The 22012-nt window shown below is 46.3% G+C and overlaps 1 protein-coding gene across 3 annotated transcripts in view; it reads right to left on the minus strand.

Annotated features, from left to right (window-relative positions):
* MTRF1 (mitochondrial translation release factor 1) overlaps positions 1-22012 on the minus strand; it is a 676299-nt gene that overhangs the window by 151295 nt on the left and 502992 nt on the right. For all 3 annotated transcript variants that reach the window (XM_069640531.1, XM_069640529.1, XM_069640530.1), the window contains one exon: positions 11012-11148. In XM_069640531.1, coding sequence (XP_069496632.1) covers positions 11012-11148 — 137 coding nt within the window. The remainder of the gene's footprint in view (positions 1-11011; positions 11149-22012) is intronic.

Consider the following 22012-nt stretch of genomic DNA (forward strand, 5'->3'; position numbering starts at 1 on the left):
CCCATGGTGGCTGGGAGGTGGGGGTGGGTGGAAGACATGAGTGGGGGCCTGGTGGGGGCTGCCCATGGTGGCTGGGGGGTTGGGGGTGGTAGACATGGGTGGGGGCCTGGTGGAGGCTGCCCATGGTGGCTGGGGGGTGGGGGTGGGTGGGAGACATGAGTGGGGGCCTGGTGGGGGCTGCCCATGGTGGCTGGGGGGAGGGGGTGATAGGGGACATGAGTGGGGGCCTGGTCGGGGCTGGCCATGGTGGCTGTGGGTTGTGGTAGACATGGGTGGGAGCCTGGCGGGGGCTGCCCATGGTGGCTGGGGGGGGTGGGTGGGAGACATGAGTGGGGGCCTGGTGGAGGGTGCCCCACACTGCTAGGAGGGGTGGGGGGTGTTTGACATGAGCAGGTGTGCAGGGTAGTCTCCTGTTTTGTGGGCTGCCTGCAGGGGCCGTGGAGGGTGTACAGGGAACACCTGTGAGGACCCACCCAGCCTAATCGCGTGTGATTATTCCCGCGCACCCCTGTAATACACGTACCCAGCCAAATCACGTGTGATAATTCCCGCGCACCCCTGTAATACACGTACCCAGCCAAATCGCGTGTGATTATTCCCGTGCACCCCTGTAATACACGTACCCTGGCTAATCGCGTATTTAACTTCACGCGTACCCCTGTCATACACGTACCATGGGTAATCGCATGTAAAACTTCCTGCGTACCCCTGATATGAACGTTACCCGCTTTGCGTTCCTTGTTTGGCAGCCCTGTAAACTGGTCCAGGGTTAGCGCAGCCCTTTGCGATGATTTAGCGATTTTGATGGCTTTTCCTTGCGCGAGGGCGTTCTTGGGGGCGTTACTGGCGCTGCTGCAGGGTCGCTGCGATACTCTGCGCCACGGCTGGTTTGGGAGCCTAAAATCCATGAATACGCTGTGCGCGGAAATCGGTTTTGGCGCACGCGCCTGGCGCAGACAATCGCACGCGGACACTCTGCGCCAGCCGCTTGCGACACTTTTCTGCGAAATTCTATGAATTACCCTGTAATTCTTTAACTTGTTCATGAGTGCTTTGATGGTAACCCTTCAAAGCATCTCACTAATACTCAACAGTTGTTCGGGATTTCACAAAACAATAGAGTTTTAATTGCATTATGTTTGCAAATTACTTCAAGTTCTTATTGTGATGAATCCTGCAGACTCCTCACAGAATTCCATCCTAAAGTCTCGTCCCATGTGGCCAGGGGAAGGCAGCTGCTACCTGACCCTAACCCTAGGGGTGGTATTAGCCGGGTGGATTTCATGGGAGGAGAAGGCAATCAAGGGAATCTGAGGACTCTGTCAGTGAAAACACAATATTCATCAACTCCCGAGGGTAAGGGTTCCCTAATACCTGACTATTTGATGGCTTGTTGTCATCGTACAACTTCCCCTCCCAAACATCTTTTAAATATAAAGTGTGAAAACCCTTATGGTGAACATGGAGGTAAACATCAAGGAATTCATACTACTTCCGATTAGCATTATTCTACATTGTATTCAAATTGTGAGATCAAGAAGCAACTATTAGTTTCTTTAAAAACTTCCCTTCAGTGTACATCTGATTGAATAGGAGCTTAATGATGTAGGTACTGGGACGAGGAAGAGGGGCTCAGAGTTGGAGAATTGCAGTCTAGTGGTTCTAATGACCAACACCTGAGTGGGACTTTCAAATATTTAAAGCCGCTTCAGGTGCAGGCCACCAGAAGAAGCAGAAGGAGTGAGAAGCAGTGGAAGCAGCCGTTTGTAGATGGTACAAGAGACAGAGCCGCAGCTGATGTGAAAGCAGGACGCTGCGTTAACGCTGTGGCAGATGTCGAGAATCCTGTGAAGTGCAGACAGTGCGCAGTTGGAAGCAGTAAAGAAACTAGTTGCCCAGAGGGAGAGAGAAGCTCTCCCAGTCCTGCGTGCTGCACCAATGGTTGGCGTTCACCAGAGCGTACTCAGAGCGAAGGTAGCTACAACTGTGGGAGTCACGGAAACATTGCCGGAGCTGTTGAACACCTGAGAGGAGTTATACAGGAGATGTGTGAGAAGACCAGCGAGTTGGCCTTACTTGAACACTGAATTAATGAGTTAAGGAAATTTGGGCACAATTCTCTCATTTTTTAAAAGGGAGGGTGAAAAGAGCCATTTTAACCATCATTGTCCAACCCAAAAGAGGACAGTATTTAAACAAGGTGAAATAGAATATTGTAACCACCATTACCAAAGCCAAAAGGGAACAATATTCAAACGAAGTAAGTGTGATTCACAGAAAGGACGATTACTGCTAGAAGGTGATTTTACCAAGCATTACCTAAGCCAAAGAAAGACAAACAAAGAAAACCAAAGTTGGGAGAACAGAAGCCCTCCTTGTGGTAATTATCAAGGGAGAGAGAATTATAATCTGCATTGCCGGGGACAAGTGAGTTTGTGTGAAATAGATTATCAATGCATGAAACAATTGTAGATGTAACTTTCTCCATTGAGGATTAAAGTGTGGAAAGTTTTGAAGCAAGCCTTACCACAAATTACTGATAGTAGTTGTAGGAGTTTTGTCCGGTCAGGCGAGTAGATCAGGAAAGGGAAACATAGTGGTAAGTCCTGGCAGACCAGTGTACAAGGAAGAAGTTGAAGTACTGCAATGTGGTATAAGGTTCGGCAGAACAAAAGTAGTACATCTGTTGGTGTGCTTTGCTGAACTATTGTGAAATCATCCTAACAAAATAGTGTTGCATAAGAAGTCGTCTTTTTGGTTTATCAAACAGCAGTTTGTGAACACTTTGAACATTGCCTTGAACAGTGAGAAAATCTATTGGGCAATAAGACAATTGAGTTGCCAAGTGAAGAACCTGTGGAAGGAACAAAACCTGTACCATACTTTGAGTGGAACTGGGCAATTGAAAGAACTTGCTTACTTTTGACTTTTAGTTGTAACTATTCTGAACCGATCCAAGGGAGGAGGATTCAACCCTGGATACAAAGATTTATGTATATACTTTCTCTATGTGCAACTAAATGTTATTTTGTGAAGCTTGAACAGCCAGAAAACCCTTTTATGATTTTGTTGTATGTATGAATGTGAGGCACAGGATTTTTGGACATTAGGTCAGTTTTCTTTAGCTTTTGGGTTTGCTAGGTTAGGGAGAGGCAGACGTTTGTCTCACCATTACTGTTCAATAAAATGACTAACTTTGAGAAAACTATCTACTTGTGCATCTCACATTTCTCACGCTCACATAATCCAGTCATCCTCCTGGTACAACATGCTTTTTATCTAAGTTGTTGTTTCATTAACTCGTAATATCAGCAAATATAGTTATGAAACAATATCAGTATAAAAGCAGCATTCTAGTCTCACTTTAAAAATGCTTCTAATATAATCTGCCCGTGACCACAATACGCTCTTTGGTTTCCTTAGACAAAATATTGTTTAAAACTATGTGCTACTTATCTCATTAAAATGTGACCTATTGCCTGCTCCAAGCAGCTGATTAACAAAAAATACATATCTAACAGAGACTGAGTTGAGGAAAACATAAGATCAGGGAAACCAGAATGTGCATGCCTATTCTTTATTTGAAATCATTTAAAATCTCTTGCAGTCGTTTGTCATCATTTGTTTTTTGCTGGCAAAAAAAATACCAATTTCCAGAGATCTGTTCTACTGGGCATGTCTGCATCACTTCTTCGCAACCCTCTGTGCACAACATGCTGGGTTATCTTGTGTCTGCCTTCTCTTCAGCCAAGCGTGCAGGATTTCGTGTGTGCACCCCCAGATTCTGCCTCTGGTTTTTAGAACTTCTTCACAACTATTTACAAACAGACTGGCTACTCCAGTTTTTTCTACACTTAGATCATTTTACTTTCTAGTTTAAAATCAATGTGTCTAATTTGTTTGGGTCCCAGCCAATCATGACATTTTTTGCATATACAGTTCAGCTGGAAGTTTGCCCAGAATGAAAATTTTGGTCATTAAACAATCGTTTTTCACAGGTTTTCTTTGTGTACGGACGCCAATTCACCTTGTCCAGTGTGGCTCATGAATACTTGGCAGCCACTCATCAGCATTTGCTGGACTTGTTCAAAATTCTAAGCAGTTTTGATTAACTATGCAAGTCTCGGTTCTTGGCTAGAATCACCATTAAGTCTTTACAAAATGCAATTACTGCATACACAATTTGCAAATTGAGTGCATGCAGACTTAATTTTCTAGAATTTCCTGTGCAAAGAACATCTTATCTTGCTTACCTGCTAATGGGATCATTGCTTTCCATTGACAGGAATTCTGTTGCATGCGTTGTTTACAAAGCTTTTGTCATCTCAGCACTTCTGCGTTTAGATGTAAACTTATGCTGTTACAAATAATTTAATTTCTGCTAAATGTGCCTTTTTGTTCATAATGCAATGTGTGATTCTATTATACGAATGTATTGCCTTTCTAAGTATTTTTCAGAGGTTTTACACAGTCCCTGCTCTTTCATGTGCTATCTAGGTGTTTATATGGAGCTCCTGACCTTCTTTGGCTCGCAATCAAAAATGTCCTATTCCGACTTCAAAGGTCTATGCAGGGGTTTTGTACAGTCCCTGCTGAGGCACTTGTCATAGGTGAACAACAAATTCAATTCCCAACCTCTTCAGATCTTACTCCCACCTCTTTCTACTCTTCTGGGTTTATTATCTCTACTCATCTTTACTTCTGCAACGCTTCTGCTCCGCTCTACTCCCTCTCCAGCTACCTCTTTGCTCTTACTCCATTCTCCTGCCCACAAAACGCCATCCTTCTAACACTCCAGAAGCCCACCAACTGAACTGTGTGGTTTGGCTTCTTAAACTGTATTTGCACCTCCTCTATTCTGTCTTCCAGGCTGATGTTTTGAACCTGTGGCCGGTGGGGAGGGCTAGTCCATGATTGGTGGATGCAACTACCATCCTCTGTAATCCTGGAGGTGGGTTTAATGAAACAGGGGTTATAAGAAGCGGGGCATCCATTTTGGATCTCATTGGGCTGCCCTGTCTGTTTGCTCTCTGCTGTCTTCTCCCTGTGAGTCTAAAAAGAGTATGCCCGATATTTTCTCACTTCTGGTGGTCTCCTCATTTAATGCCCTGTGTTGTTATAGGGTAGTGGATGTGTCAGAACTTATGGTGGTGGGAACTAACAAGAAATCAGCCAAGCTAGGACCATCTTTTAACAACTTCAAGATCGCAGACTGTAAAACTGAGACCCAAAGGAAGGTCAAAACTCTGGGTATAATCTTAGATCAGAATTTGACCATGAAACATCAAGTGAGAAATCTGATTTAATCTTCCACCTATTATCTAAAGTTGTTGGCTCATCTTCGGCCTTTAATTTCACAAAACAATGCAGAAGCAATAACCAGAGCCATAATCGGCACCAAGATCGATTACTGCTGCAGCTTATTCATCGGGGCCCCGCAATCGTCTGCAAGTAATTCAGAACAGCGCAGGGTAGTGAAGGTCTGAAACAGAGAGATCACTTATCTGATGACAGGCGTCGCTTACACTGGCTTCTGTAGAGGCAAGATCCAGTTCAGATTGATTTTGATCATCCACAAATGCTGCGTGGGATGTATGCCAACCTACCTGATGGAAGGGGTGGTGGAGAAACAGAGCCAGAGGACTCTGAGATCCAGTAACACCGACCTACTGGAAATGCAGTGATGCAAAACTAGCAAAGCCCGGACGGGAGCCTTTAGCATGGCAGCCCCTATAGCTTGGAATGCCATCCCTCTGGATCTAAGAGAGACAGAGTCCACGGACACATTTAAAAAGATGCTAAAAACATTTGTATTCTACTAGCTAACCTATTAACCAAGAGAATTTCTTGTCTCATGGGATTGCTAATGGACATCCCCGTATTTTGTGTTCTTTTCTGTCCTCGTTATATCTGCGCCCGTAAGCCTTTGGGTACCTTGGAGTGCGGTATAAATTAAATAAAGTAAAGTCTAGCACATCAGTCTGGGTAAAAGGGAGAGAGAAGGAGGCTGTCATTTTGTTATTCCTCCCAAGTGATAAAGGTTAGGGTTTGTACTTTCTCCTCTTTTGGCGAAAAGGTGTAGGCTTTTGAGTTTTCATCTCTGAATGTTAAAATACCTTTTCTGCGGGATAGTCTGGTCTTTCTCCATGCTCTCCCGACCCTGTGGCTGTGTTGGTGGTTTCTGGGCCTGTCTTGGTTTACCTTTAACCAAACAGGATTAACTGAGATGCAGTCCTTCTGCTCCAGTACTGTGAACAGAATTGGAGTGGCCAGGTTTGGGAATGTATTCCCTGGAACTCCCTTGGGTTTTGGAAACCTGGCTTGGAGTTCTCCATGGACATCTCAAATCCAAAACTCCAGTCTCACTTTCTGGATCCAGTCCAGGTCTTGATCCTGACTAAGTGAGGAATTATGAGAGTTGTAGTGGTCTCTTTTCTTTCCCAGAATGGCCTAGCTATTCGAGAATGGGGTCCTTTTAGATGGTGTTGTGACCATCTAGTGATCCATGTGACTGTACCCTGCTATGAGAAGGTGGTGCTGTTCAGGTGACAGAAGGGGGTTTTAGAGTCACCATAGAAGGCATTCCTGAATCCCAGCATGGGACTTTGTAAATATCCTCTAGAGCCACCAACAGTCTCCTCGAATGCACATGGCCATAAGTTCAGATATTGCTGAAACTCACTTTACCTGTGTCAGCTGGGATACTACCAAGCAGCCATTCAAAAAACAGTGAACTGCACTAAGACCATTGCCAAGCTATTGCATAATTTCCTTCAAAAGAGGTCTACAAACTCATTTCAGAGTTCAAAACCCTTACAGCTTGTAACAAATACAACTTTCCATTGCAATCACTGTGCGACTGCCTCGCAGACCAATTCAAGATGACGACCTAGACTCCAACTTATCTGCCATCCTTCCACCAACTCTCATTTGCCTCTCCTGCTGGAACATTTGCAGAACTTGCTTCCCTAAGGAATTCATTCTTCCCCTATCCTCTAAGATACCAGCGTTAAGAACCTACTGTGCAAGAGATAGAAATCAAGATACCCAGAAAGCTATGCCCATCTGCCTTTAAGAAAATCCTCCAGTCCACTGCAGCAGCAGAACTGGCCTTTACACTCTAAAACGTTTTTTTGAGTTGAAATGCCTTACAGGAGAACTCAAATTCTCCTTGATCAAACTTCTACTTTAGAAACAGGTCTTGCACCCGACAATGCCAACATCTATAGACCAATTGCCCATAATCTCCTTTCGCACCATAATCATCAAAAGGGCAGAATACTAGCCACGTCCTTGCTTATGCCAACTGAAGAGCACTAATAAGCACTCACTTGCCACTCGGATGACCTAAAGAACCAGACAGGCTGTTTGGGAGAAATCACATAAATGGTTAATGCCCCTTACCTAGTGAGTCCCTCAGCAGCTTTGCTGGATTTCTAGGATTAATTCTTTTCACCTGGTAAGCCTTTTTTCCCACTCTTAGATGTGTTTTGCTATGTGTATTACTACTGTTTGTGTGATCTTGGGCACTGGAGCCTCGCCTACTCCATGTGCACCACTTTTTGTGTGTGTTACACAGCACCTTCAGTGCAGTAACACAGGGTTGTCTTTGAGACTTCCCACTGACTCCATTTTTCTGGGGCTGACTACTGTCCCCCAGAAACAGGTAAAGTTGCCATTAACTTTATATAGTCACTTTAAACCACAGACCAAGTACACCCCATCTTACATGGAGTATTGGAAAGGGTTAACTCTTATCCCTTTTTGTCTGTGCCTCGTGGAGCCGTGTTTCGCTCCCTTAACATTGAGACTTGGCTGGTGGCAGTGGTATCTACCCTAACTTTTCTACCGCGGTTATCTTACATAACGTGGTAGTGTTTTAGGCTATTATATTAGCCTCGAACATAAAACCTGCTTGACATATATGTCTTATTTTGCTTCCGGCTGAGTTTATACGCCATTTCTTTTTGTTAAAGTCTTTCTCATGTTTTTTCTCTGTGTGCCAAACCGGGGATGACTCCTTTGTTTGCTGTCTTTTCCCGGGCTTTTGCACAGAAGCCCTCCTTAAGGCGCCTGATAGTCTAGGTAGGTAGGATGTGAGGGAGGGATCTTCGGACCCCTGCCATGTGTTCCCTTGGAAATCCAAGTCGCACTCTTGTCTGATTGGCTAAGGGGACTGGCCTTGCCAGGGCAGCCACCCTGCTGTGTGATTGACAGCCAGGCTGTATGAATGTGGGAAAAACTGCATAAAACGCAGGTCTCTGGGACTGGAAGAGCAGAGTCGCCACTGGAACGAAAGAACCAGCGAGGAACTGGAAGAAGAGGACCCCTACAATGACTGAACCGCCCAGTGAAGCACTGCTGCAGGCCCGCATCTCCGAATCCGACGACAGAGAAGATCCTCCAGGAAACCTCTTCCCTTGAGTTGGTGGGGCCAACCAGTTCGCCCAAACTATAAGCCAGGACCCCTCCTCTGGTCGAATTCGCTGTACAGAGCTACAGTGGGCCGGATAGCCAGGAAGGTCGGACCCTGCTTGGGTTTTAAGGGGCGCACATTTTATTCATTGTTTGGCGCTGCTGCTGGTTTCTTCCCCGGGTAGTGCAGGACCCTCCAGTCTTCCTACTTCTGATCAGTCCGACAGTCGCTTCAGGAACCGTGAGCCTGCAGGAACTACCAGGAACATCTGTCTCAGCTACAGCCCCCTCTCTGTTGTAAGGTACTGTGCAAATCCGGTTGTGCGTTTCGCTCAGCCGCGGTGAAAGTGTTTGAAATCTTTCTCCAATCCGAGGGCTTGTCCTTCTCTTCTCTTTGAACTAACTCGTCTACCAACCAACTTCGTCCGGAATCTGTGCCACAAACTTTTGCGCGAACTACTCTGAACTGCGTGATTTTGAGCAAAAGACTTTTGACCTACTGGCTTTGGCCCTAAGCCTTTTCTAGCTGATTTCCTAACTGTAGTCTCTCTTGTTCAACTGCTCAGAATACTTACCTGTTGGTTTTGCCTAATTTCTGATAACTTTGTCTTTCCCTCCCTTTTAAATTGCTGGAGTGCCATTTTGCTCCCACTTCATTTTGTGAGCTTAACTTGTCTGGAATTTAAGGGAAGTGGTGTGGTGTATTTATGACAGTGATTTTTACCTTGCTTAGAATAGTGAACTGTTATACAACTGTTGAGTAAATAAATATATATTCTTTTACTTAGAAACCTTGAGTCAGTGTTTGCCTGAATCATAGTAATTGCTGTCCTTTGTGTAACTATTTGTACTACTCACTTACTCTTCAGATAAGTCTGGCTGCTCCGCTACTGCTACCACGATAACTGTGTAGTACAGGCTTGTACCAAAGGTGAAATTGTACCGTCACTTGTAGTCTTAGTTATGTGTAGTGTTCCCAAAGGGTACTGCATATAATTCTGCCTAACACAGGCACAGACGGAGCAGCAGCTCTCATCCGTCTGGACTTTTCTGCTGTCTTTGGCACAGTGAACCACTTGGCCCTAACCAACAGAGCGGCAAAGATGGGAAATTAAGGTTAAGCGCTTGAATGGATCCCCTTTTTCATCTCCGACAAAGTCCAAGTCTCCTTCCTCCCTCCACCCTTTCTTTTCTACCCTCCCCCTCCACCTAACCTTTGGGGGCTCCGACTCCAGCAAGGTCTTCTAATGCACAATAAAAATGGACCAAATAAAGACCCTTAATTACCTGAATCTTAACACGAGGAAGACAGATTATGAACTGCAGCAACTGTCCAGCCTTGCTTGTCATGGACACACCCTCTCAAACCAATAGTATACCAGAGTATATATGAGGCTTGCTAGTTCCCTTCAACATCACAATCCAATATAAACCGGCTCCTGTAAAATATAATCACTTAGCTTCCTAGAAACATTTGATTTATAATTGTACTAATTACACAAAAAGTAAATAGTTGAAGTTTACCTCCAGATTTCTTTTTTTAAATCTCTAGAAACCACCACATTTGAGAAGTCGAGCTCACTGTTCATTTAGCTATGATGGGTCTTGAATTAGCATTAAGCATTACAATAGCCTATGCTGTTCAAGCTTTAAAATTGTCCTGCCTGAATCTATCCTTGGAAATGCCAACATATACAAAAAGATTTAGTGTCAATAAAACAGATTGGTCCTAGGATCTTTCATGTAGACTTCAAAAAGCTTCCAACGTGCTACTGTCTACTTAAGGGGTCTCTGGTACTAATGAAGCATTAGTCTCTACCTTAACCTACCCTCACCCTCTGAGTCACCTAGTATCCAGGCGGCAGTACATAGACCTCATATAGGTTCCTACATGTTGTCCCCTTATTCATCTACACTTGGTGCCAACACGGTTATCTGGATTACATGGTGTGGCCCCAACATATATCAAACAACCATATGTCCAGATCTACTGTGGCACCTGGACAACTTCAGCTTCCCTAGTCATCTCCCCCTAACACTGTGAAGATTCAGAGACTTTCTCTCATCCATGCGTGTTTCTGAAATGCTAATCCGGGAAACCTTTTTGAAGAAAGTTTCCTTTATATCACCGGAAAACGAAATTTGATGTTTCCAGCCAAGAAGAAGAGAACCATTCTTCAGAGTTAAGAAGATCACTTATTTACTTAGTTTAATTTAGCGTGCAAGGGACGGAAATATGTTTTTCTGACACACAACGGTGGACTATTTGTTTTGACGGACATCCTGACAGTCATTATTTGGTTGAGGCAGAGAAATCCCTCTTAGTAACAGGGCTAGATAGGGTTTTTTCTTTTCTTTTACACAATTAAAGTCTATAGACAAAATGATGCCACTTGTGTGTCAGTCTCCTACTTCTACACTCTTATACAAGACAGAAATACTAGATACACAGCTGCCCAAGTCTCTCGAATTGCAATCACATTTTGACGCCTCCGGGTCATAGCCCACTGAGAGCAAACGTTAAAGTAGAGTGTAACTGCTTGACAATGTATTCTTGCATTATAGTACAATGAAAGAAAAAAATGGTTTTATTTACCTGCAGTTTTCTGGCACTTTGTCGTTCACCAATCTCTTTCTGCACGATCTGACTGTACAGTTTAGCTTTCAGCATTTGTAGAGCTTTCTCCCTATTCAGCAACTGTGAACGCTCCTGCTGGCACTCCACTGTTAACCCTTTAAAATACCAAAACCAGCAACATGAAAGGGTGCATGAACTAAGACAGGCGTTTACAAACATAACGAGTGGCACAAACAATGATTGCTAAAAATAATTATTCTATGCACATATACCAGAAGATTGGCTCCAGGTTATCTAACAAGGTATTTTAAATTAGAAGCTCAGTATGAGAGAATTTCAGATGTAGGCCTACTCAATCAAAGTGAAATACCGTAAATACAAAGCACAGATGGTTGTTAGTGAACTGATAAAGTTAAAAAATTAAGACACCCAGTGAAAGCAAAAGGGCAAAATGTAGAGATGCTTGCTTGGGTTTAGAGCTATGACGAAAATTACAAATGGCATCAAAGATGGTAAAACAAATGACAACAATATTGGGACCTAGAAAATACTTTGAGGACTAAAATTGCTAACATTTGTAGTAATTTGGCCATGGCGCCTACCTACCTACCTACCTACCACTATGTAAAGAAATTCTCCAGTTCACCAGGCTCACCCCCTACGTCGGCTCACCATCTGGCTCTGACACAGCCCGCTGCACAAGCCTAGATGTGCCTGGGATGACTATCACCCTTAGAGCAGAATGCCACACAGCACCTCTCCAACCTTCTGATCCCCAGGTACAGACCCAGCCAAGAAAGTCTTGGAGAAGCCTGTGAGTCTAGGATTACTGTTACCATACCCCCGATCTATCTAGGCATGCCTAGGAGCAGCCATGCCTAGGGCATCCCAGCTCCTCCCAACTCTCCAGCATTCAACTGAATGATTATCTTATACACAGCCATTGCATATGGCTGCAGAGCACCAATCTGGGCTATTCGTTCTACTAAGACAACAGGGACAACCGTGGAGCGCCCAACTGGACATCCTTGGCACAATGGCCCATATCAACTGGATATGGGCCTTGCTGGGGGGCGACACTCCCGAAGTCGAAAACAGGCAAAAATGGATGCCTACACACAGGCCTGTACAACAACTGGTCTCCGAGCAACTAGAAACTCCTGTTCTGGGACATGAGATTGCTGTGATAGAGGATTCACAGCCAGCACTTCAGCAGATGGTTGGGTAAGTGCGAGTGGAGATATTGTTAACATGTGTAAGGAAGTCATGGCATCAACAGTAAAACAGACAAAAGTGACGACAGTTCAAGGGCGTTTATTGAACTTCAAATAAGGGTGTGATAAATACCCATCTAATCCTAAATCTACAGATGGGAGCAAGCTACGACCATCAAATAATACTAACGCACTCCTAATCATGTCTTGTCAAAATAAAAGGGCCTATACTAAAAAACCTATTGTCAATCCTCATCTCTAAATACAAATAGTGTGGGAGACAAGGTTATGGAAAAGAAAGAAGTATTCAAAAATGATATGTCAGGTTTTCAGGCCGTTGCCCTCCCTTTACAATGTTTTCAGCACCGGACAAGGTTGTGCACTGAGCGTAGCACAATCTCTGGCTTCTTTAGCACGAGGATACAGTTCAAGCAATGGCATCAGGGCCTTCAACGCACAAGTCTCCTTGTTCCCAAAGTCTCTTCACATCGAGGGCCTGATGTAACCAAATAAACAACAAGTTCCTTTCCTCTTTAGATTCTCACATGTAGTCACTTTAGGTGACTCAGTATTCATCCCGGATTCCCCTCAGCCGGGCTCAGACCCCTTCTATACAATGTTCGTAGGATATTCCTTTTTTGGGTAACTCACGGTTCACCTCTGATGCCCCTCAGCTGGGCTCAGCCCGATGTCAACTTTACATCAAGTATCAAAGACTTTCGAATGTGCACAGGGTTAGGCTTGACCCGTTGCAGTACCACTTTGATTTCACAATTCCTTTTCTTTTAACGTTAGTTACCTTTCAGTTGGATGCCTAACAGACTTTCGAATGAGCACCCATGTGATGCAGGACCATTCTGTCTATTGTATCGTATGTTAGCTTCACTGTTCATTCATTCTTCGGCTGTTTTAATAATCTTCTTTTTACAATGTTGCCACTTGCATCCTTGAATTCTATACAGACCGGTCTGGTATCAGTCTCCTCAACTCACTGTCTGTGCTGACTTCACTGGTGCTGCTTTGTTGTAGGATCCAAGGACAGTGCCTCAGCGGCAAACGCCTCACCCTGCCTTCACAATTGATGCGGGAGAGCCCCGGGTATCTACTACAAACAATGCAGGATTCTTCAGCTTTGATTCCAGGTCTTGCTTTTCCTATTCTCTAAGGTTCATGAAAGATACAGTTTTTCGGTGAAAAGGTTAAGAGCACTTCCCTCCTTGCAATCCTCTTCGGTCTCGCCGTCTTCCGTCATGTATTAAATTGCCAGCTTGGAACTGCTGTTTCCTCAAGTGTTTTGCCTTGCTCAGAGTGTGCTTTCGTGCTCCGCCTTTTATCTGTGTGGGGAAGTGTGATGGAAATCAGGTGTGTATGTAATAATCAGTAATTGCCTGACCCTGGCTCACCATTGTATTGGGACATGTCAGGTATATGGCTCTGGTGTTAGTCTGTTTTCGCTCACAGTGAGTTGTCCACTGGAAAGTGTTTGTGTCGGAAAAGGGGTTGGGGGGATTGAGTCCCTATGTAACCTACCTGGTAGGATGGGGTAAAGGTGTTACAGGGCAGGGGATACCACGTCTCACAATCCGGTGTCCCACTTTGACTCCCCGAAGAACCCTCATCCAGGTGATCCTCCCGCACTGGTCCATCCACAAGACCCTGATTTTTTAGGTGCAACAAGTGCACTGGGCGCTGACCAGTCCACTCCCCCAGGCGCCTCACTTCAAGCTGTTTTTGCCAAGGTGCTACATTTCTGTGATTGGGAAGCCATATTAAGGTATACCATAGAGAAGGGGAAACTCGCAAAGAATCATCACAGTTGCCTGTGTTTCCAGAATACACACAGGCAATATAGAAGGCCAGAATTTCCTACTGACTAAACGTACACTGCTGTGATGAAAAGCATGGTACTTGTTAATTTATCCATAGACACTTAAAGTACTACATAAGGGTACAGCTACTTTTTTCTAAGACCCCAAAAGCTACACACAGTTAATTTTACTCTTTGGGGGCTAGAAACGAGGTTGGAAGAGTAATTGCCCAGAGGTAACCATCAAAACCCATGCTATCATCGCCGACACGATCATTTGTGAAGAAGATCCTTGAGACGCAGACAACAACTTCAACAAGGGATTGATGATGAAGGCACTAGTCCTATAAGTGTACAGGCTGAATTAGAGACCCCGGTAGGTTCTGGGATACCAACATCGAATATGGGTTTAGATAGGAGTAGCATTGTCGGAACACCAACTACATGAGAACTATTTTAGATTCTACTGTAACTGAGCATAAAGATGATGCCTTACTCCGGATCATATTTGCAAATGGTGACTATGCTCTTTGTAGATTTCATATGCCATACCCCTTTGTTTTATTTCTCTATTTATATCTTCTTAGTTTTTGCACACCAATTTACATTACCTACTATACATTCTAATCTTTGCCAACGGGAATGCAGCAGACATCCCGTCTAACTACCCAACAGAAATAGGGATAACTCAAACGTTGACAGCAAGGAAGAAAACACTACCTGGTGACTAGGTGTGGATCCCATAAAAGGAAACATGCATAGTGGCCAGCTTTTAAGGGGAGAAGTCTGAGGCTAATAGACAGGATACAGAGAGTCTGACTTTTCAGCCACGCTGTCTAGACAGTAAGATGGGGTCTCATTATGCATTATTGTCAAGCTGAGAAGTTCGTGAAGACTGTGTACCTGTTTTCCTTGATGTGGATCTTGTTGGGGCCGCCAGACTGCAGTCAGCTGAATGATGAGTGTGTGATTCGGGGAACCTGCCTCTCCACCACCCAAATGGTACAGGGTGGAGGATGGACAGACTCCCAGCGTCACGGAAGGCACTCTCCTGATTAACGTGACGGTGGGACTGTGCAAGCACAGACAGGAGAGGCAACAGGCAGCTTGAAGAGGTAGAAACAAGGCGAGGTCCAAGGTGAAGGTCGACGCACCAAGCTGCAGGCGAACTTCGGATAGCTGGTTGAAGATGGAACACCAGGCACCAGACGGAATCAGACTGAGAAAAGGGGAACCAGATTGGAAGGGAGCAGGCAGGAAAGGGCCAAATAGGTCCCCAGGGAAATAGCGGGGAACCCTATAACCAGGGAAACACAGAGCAAGAACCAGGAACCAAGGAGACTGAATCAGAACAGAGGGGCCCAAGGATCCTAAGCTAACTAGACTCCCTAGCAGACAAAAGGGTAAGCATGCATCAGGACCCTAGGTAGACTAAAGGTAGGTAAGTAGAACAGGGTACCCAGGCAGGCTGAATGCAGGGCAAGTAGGACAGGATACCCAGACAGACTGAAGGCAGGGCAAGTGGGACAGGAAATCCAGGCAGGCTGAATGCAGGGCAAGTAGGACAGGAACTCCAGGCAGGGAAGGGGGCCCAGGCAGGCAGAGGACAAGACAGGGTAATTGGAAGCTGGAATCACAGGAAACCAGGAGCGAGCAACACGAACGAAGCTTCCGCGTTGAGACGCGATTAGCTTCTGTTGCGGTTTCCTTTTATGGGCCGCCGGCACCCGCGAGGCCTGAAACGCAAGCCGTTTCATCTCCGAGCGCCGGCGGACCCAAAACGAGGCTTGGAAGGCAAGCCCTTCCCAGTGTACAAGCCCGATCTACGGCGCATGCGCGGAACCGAGACAGCGGTCTCCCGCGCATGCGCCGCAGCCCACCAACAGCGGTTCCTGAAGCTCTCCTCCTGGCGGCTCCCCAGACGCGAAAGCACGGGTAGATCCGCCAGGAAGGAGAGGGGAAAGCGATCGCACTGGACCTCGGTCTCCCCAGAAGTGGCGTGACACTATGTCCCCTCCCAGGAAGACCCGGAGCCCCGGGTTTCCAAGGAAACCGATCATAGAACTTCCGCACCAAGCGGGGGGCATGCACATGCTGACGTGGTTCCCAAGTACGATCACAAGCCGGATACCCTTTCCAATCCACCAAAAAATGGAGCACCCCCCTACGATAGCGGGCATCGCAAATCTCTTGTACCTCAAATTCTGGGACCCCTTGTACTAGGACAGAGGCAGGGCGAGGACAGGACCGACCATAGGGATCTGCCACATAGGGTTTCAAAAGGGAGACATGGAAAACAGGGTGTACATGCCAAGAAGGAGGCAACTGGAGACGAAAGGCCACTGAGGATAGCCGTTCGGTTATCGTGAACGGACCAAAGTACCGGGGAGCCAGTTTAACCGGTAAATTGCGCAGTGGCAGATTTTTGGAGGACAGCCACACCTTATTCCCTACTTGAAAATCTGGTTCCAAACTCCTTTTCCTGTCAGCCTGGGCCTTCATCCGTTCCTTAGCTCTCTTCAAGATATTACAGGCCAATTCTTGTTGTCGTTGAATATTGGAGACCAGGGCATCAGCAGATGGAACGGTACTGGTGGGTACAGGATGGAACGGCACCAATTTGGGATGTTGACCAGTAGAACAAAAAAAAGGACTGATTCCGATGGAAGCATGAATGGTGTTGTTGTAGGATACTTCAGCGAGATCTAAACATGCCTTCCAGTTGGACTGGGTGGCGTTGGAGAAACAACGGAGGTACTCCTCCAAGGTCTGATTGGTCCTTTCAGTAAGTCCGTTGGTCTGTGGATGATAACCAGAACTCAACGCTCTACGTATACCCAGATGATTACACACCTTGTTCCAAAAGGCAGAAAGATATTGAGAACCACGATCTGAGATTATCTTTTCTGGAAGACCATGTAATCGATAGATTTCGTGGAGAAAGGCGGACGCCATCTGAGCAGCTGTAGGGATCTTGAGGAAAGGAATGAAGTGAGCATATTTAGTGAAACTGTCGACCACAACCATGATGCAAGTGTACCCGTCAGAGGGAGGTAGATCAACCACGAAATCAGTGGCGATAGTATGCCACGGGTATGGTGCCAATTCAGTAGGTACCAGTAATCCCAGAGGTCGTCTCCTTGGGACTTTACATTGAGCACAGACGGGACAACTCTCGATAAATCTCTGAACATCGGTAGCCCACCTAGGCCACCAGAATTGTCGAGATATCAGTTCACGTGTAGCTCTCACCCCTCGATGCCCACCAATGGGTGAATCATGAAACCCATGCAATATGCCTTCACGAATCTTACCCTCGGGAATATAAAGCCTCTTCTGGAAAAACAGGAGTCCATCGTGGTCCGATACGGACTTGCGCCGAAGAAGGGCCGGTCTTTCGGGATCCGTCCAGGTGGCGTCAGCAATTGATTGTAGATGAGAAGACAAAGTCAATAAGAAATGTTGGGGGGAAATCAGAGGCTGATCCAAACTAGGTGTTTCTTCCCCTTTCTCCAAGGATCGAGAGAGAGCATCCGCTTTCATGTTGGCTGTTCCCGGAATGTATGTGACGTGAAACACAAAAGGGGAGAAAAAGAAGGCCCATCTAGCCTGTCGAGGTGTTCGGCATTGCAAGGAGCGTAGATATTGCAAGTTGCGATGGTCGGTACGTACTTCCACCGAAAAACGGGGTCCAAGTAGATGATGCCTCCATTCCTCAAATGCAGTTTTTATAGCCAACAGTTCCAACTCGATAACGGCATAATTTCTTTCACTGGGACTCAGCTTGCGCGAGAAGTAGGCCACCGGATGTTCCACAGAAGTTTCTGGATCTTTCTGCAGAAGTACTGCACCCACAGCAAAGTTCGATGCGTCCGCTTCTACGATATAAGGTAGATCATCCTGAGGATGGCGCAGAATTGGGGCGGCCATAAAGGCCGACTTCAAGGTGTCAAATGCCTGGGGAGCGAGTGAATCCCACCTGAAAGTGATCTTACTGCTGTCAGACGGGTAAGGGGCGCTGAGATTTGAGAGAACAGTGGAATAAAGCGCCTGTAAAAATTTGCGAATCCCAAAAAGCGTTGTAGAGATTTCACATCATGGGGTTGTTTCCACTCCTGAATGGCTTGTACCTTCTTGGGGTCCATCTCTACCCCATCCTGATTGATCACAAATCCCAAGAACTCAATACTGGATAAGTGAAACCTGCATTTCTCAGCCTTTGCGAATAGGTGATTGGAAGATAAACGTCGAAGGACCTCACGTACATGTTCTACATGTTCTTCGATGGATCTGGAAAAAACCAAGATATCGTCCAAATATATCCAGACTGACAAACCAATGAGATCACTAAAGATGTTGTCCATAAACCGTTGAAAGATGGCTGGGGCGTTACACAGACCGAATGGCATGACTTTATACTCAAAATGTCCAAATGATGTCTTGAAAGCCGTTTTCCATTCGTCCCCGTCTTTGATGCGTACCAGATGATATGCTCCACGTAAATCCAGTTTAGTGAAGATCCGGGCAGTATGTAAAGTATCCAGGATAGTGCGAATCAATGGAAGAGGATATCGGTCTTTAGCTGTTATTTCATTAAGTTCACGATAATCAACACAAGGTCTCAAGGTGCCTTCTTTCTTCTTCACAAAAAATAATGGAAACCCTGCGGGAGACTTAGACGGGACGATGTAACCTTTCTGTAAACAATCCGACAAGTAATCCTGTAGCACTTGTTTCTCATCCCGTGTTAAAGCGTATAGTTTTCCGTGAGGTATCACGCAGTCTGGTATCAACTCGATTGAACAATCAAACGGGCGATGTGGTGGTAGAGGTATATCGCCCGGTTCAAAAAATACGTGCTCAAACTCGGCATACTCCTGTGGAACATGAGAGATAGAACACACACGGACTCCACCTCCATTAGGATTCAAGGGGGTCGATGGAGCCCGAGTAGGCGAAGACACACAGCACTTCTGAGCACAAACTGCAGAGGAAAAGGTCAGGGTGTGCTTTCTCCAATCTATCACTGGATTATGGTGTTGCAGCCAAGGTAAGCCCAAAACCACCTTGTAGGTGGGTGATTTAATGACGTCCAAAGCAAGTTCTTCAAGATGGTTGTCGATCTGAAGAGATAGACCCACTGTGGATTGTCGGACAGGCCCAGAGGACAAAGGATTTCCGTCGATGACTTGCACGGGCAGAGCAGTGGCTCTGGCCAGGAGTGGAATCCGATGTGCAGAGGCGAATGTTTCATCAATATAATTGCCAGAAGCCCCGCTATCCAACAGAGCAAACACCTCCAAACTTCTGCCAGGTAGCTTGATTCGAATCTTCAAAGTCTGTAGTACCGCAGGTTGCATGGGATGTAGAACCGAACAGAACGTGGAAAGGACTGAAGAATGAGGAGGACCCGTCGCTGCCTTCACAATACACGACAGGTCCACTAGTTTTCCGCCTTCTTCTTCTGAGATCGTAGAGGGCACGTACCCAGGAAATGCCCAGCAGCTCCACAATAGAGACATAGGCGTAACGTTCTTCTCCGTCTTCTCTCTTCCTCTGATAAAGGACCCCTCATAGCTCCTAGTTGCATAGGCTCTGGTCCGGATTCAGTAGACCCGAAAGATCCGGCAGGTAAACTGGTTGTTCTGGAACTGCCCCTCTCGAACCGACGTCTCTCGGCCTTCCGTTCTGCCAGTCTCTGATCAATTCGGAGCACCTGCTCAATTAGGAGTTGAAGAGTCTCTGGTTCGGGTATATGGAGTAACTCATCCTTAAACTCCTCTCTTAGCCCACGACGAAACAGAGTCTTTTGTGTGATTTCAGGCCATTGGGAATCGGTTGCCAGTAGACGGAATCGACTAATGTATGTTATTATGTCGACGTTCCCCTGTTTTAAATCCATCAACTGGTTCTGTGCAGCGGAGGCCAGATTGGGGGTCTGAAAAACCTCAAGGAATGCTTTTTCAAAAGCCGCAAAGTCGTTCAAAATTGGGCTATTGGTAACCACAAACGGAGTTGCCCAGGCCAGGGCATTGCCCGTCAAATTTCCCGAGATATAACCAATCTTGGCCTTGTCGTTATTGAAATGAGTCGATCTGAAAAGAAAATGGATTCGACAATGATTACAGAATTCTGCTACCCGTCGTGGATCTCCATCAAACTTGATTGGCGTTGTGTGTGCCAAAGATCCTTCCACCTGTGAGGTACTCGGAACCCCTTGGGTTATCATTTGGCGTAGAGTCTGGTTTTCCTGGCGTAAGGCGATCATCTCTGCCCTGAGTGCTTGTAACTCATTCCGCACTTCTTGCGAATCCTCCATCTCAAGGTCTGAAGGCAGGCGTCTCAATCTGTCAAGCTGAGAAGTTTGTGAAGACTGTGTACCTGTTTTCCTTGATGTGGATCTTGTTGGGGCCGCCAGACTGCAGTCAGCTGAATGATGAGTGTGTGATTCGGGGAACCCGCCTCTCCACCACCTAAATGGTACAGGGTGGAGGATGGACAGACTCCCAGCGTCACGGAAGGCACTCTCCTGATTAACGTGACGGTGGGACTGTGCAAGCACAGACAGGAGAGGCAATAGGCAGCTTGAAGAGGTAGAAACAAGGCGAAGTCCAAGGTGAAGGTCGACGCACCAAGCTGCAGGCGAACTTCGGATAGCTGGTTGAAGATGGAACACCAAGCACCAGACGGAATCAGACTGAGAAAAGGGGAACCAGATTGGAAGGGAACAGGCAGGAAAGGGCCAAATAGGTCCCCAGGGAAATAGCGGGGAACCCTATAACCAGGGAAACACAGAGCAAGAACCAGGAACCAAGGAGACTGAATCAGAACAGAGGGGCCCAAGGATCCTAAGCTAACTAGACTCCCTAGCAGACAAAAGGGTAAGCATGCATCAGGACCCTAGGTAGACTAAAGGTAGGTAAGTAGAACAGGGTACCCAGGCAGGCTGAATGCAGGGCAAGTAGGACAGGATACCCAGACAGACTGAAGGCAAGGCAAGTGGGACAGGAAATCCAGGCAGGCTGAATGCAGGGCAAGTAGGACAGGAACCCCAGGCAGGGAAGGGGGCCCAGGCAGGCAGAGGACAAGACAGGGTAATTGGAAGCTGGAATCACAGGAAACCAGGAGCGAGCAACACGAACGAAGCTTCCGCGTTGAGACGCGATTAGCTTCTGTTGCGGTTTCCTTTTATGGGCCGCCGGCACCCGCGAGGCCTGAAACGCAAGCCGTTTCATCTCCGAGCGCCGGCGGACCCAAAACGAGGCTTGGAAGGCAAGCCCTTCCCAGTGTACAAGCCCGATCTACGGCGCATGCGCGGAACCAAGACAGCGGTCTCCCGCGCATACGCCGCAGCCCACCAACAGCGGTTCCTGAAGCTCTCCTCCTGGCGGCTCCCCAGACGCGAAAGCGCGGGTAGATCCGCCAGGAAGGAGAGGGGAAAGCGATCGCACTGGACCTCGGTCTCCCCAGAAGTGGCGTGACAATTATCAAAACATTGTATTGGGTTTATCACTGGACTTGTGAACCCAGTTGTGTATCCGCGGACTAGTGCAGCTGATCTTTGGCCTAAATTCTTGCACCTACTAAATGCATAATTGAGGGAATGTAAATCGGTCTAACTGTGCAGTCACGCCCTCAAATATCATGAGGGGCACAGAGAAACTACCAGATGACTGCGGCCAATACTTTATGTCCAGTTTCCTAAATATGGGACTCTGCAGAGACAATAAAAAGCAGGATCAATCTGATATTACTGGATTACCAAGGAGACTGAGGAATCCAACAGTCCCAATTAAAGTTCTCCACGACAAGTCAAGCAAAACAAAGATAGACGAAGAAGCAAGGGAGTGACGTTGGTCCGACTAAGCAGAAAAATCAGTGGGTTAAAGCCAGAATGGTAACAGTTGAAAGAGTGAAAACGGTAATGTAAAAATGAGAGTATATTAAAGAAGCTATTTGACGATTGAATAGGTAAGGGATTCTTGTGTGATACTATGC

Source organism: Ambystoma mexicanum, chromosome 7q, assembly GCF_040938575.1.
Source record: "Ambystoma mexicanum isolate Mex_15411 chromosome 7q, UKY_AmexF1_1, whole genome shotgun sequence".
Taxonomy (NCBI): domain Eukaryota; kingdom Metazoa; phylum Chordata; class Amphibia; order Caudata; family Ambystomatidae; genus Ambystoma; species Ambystoma mexicanum.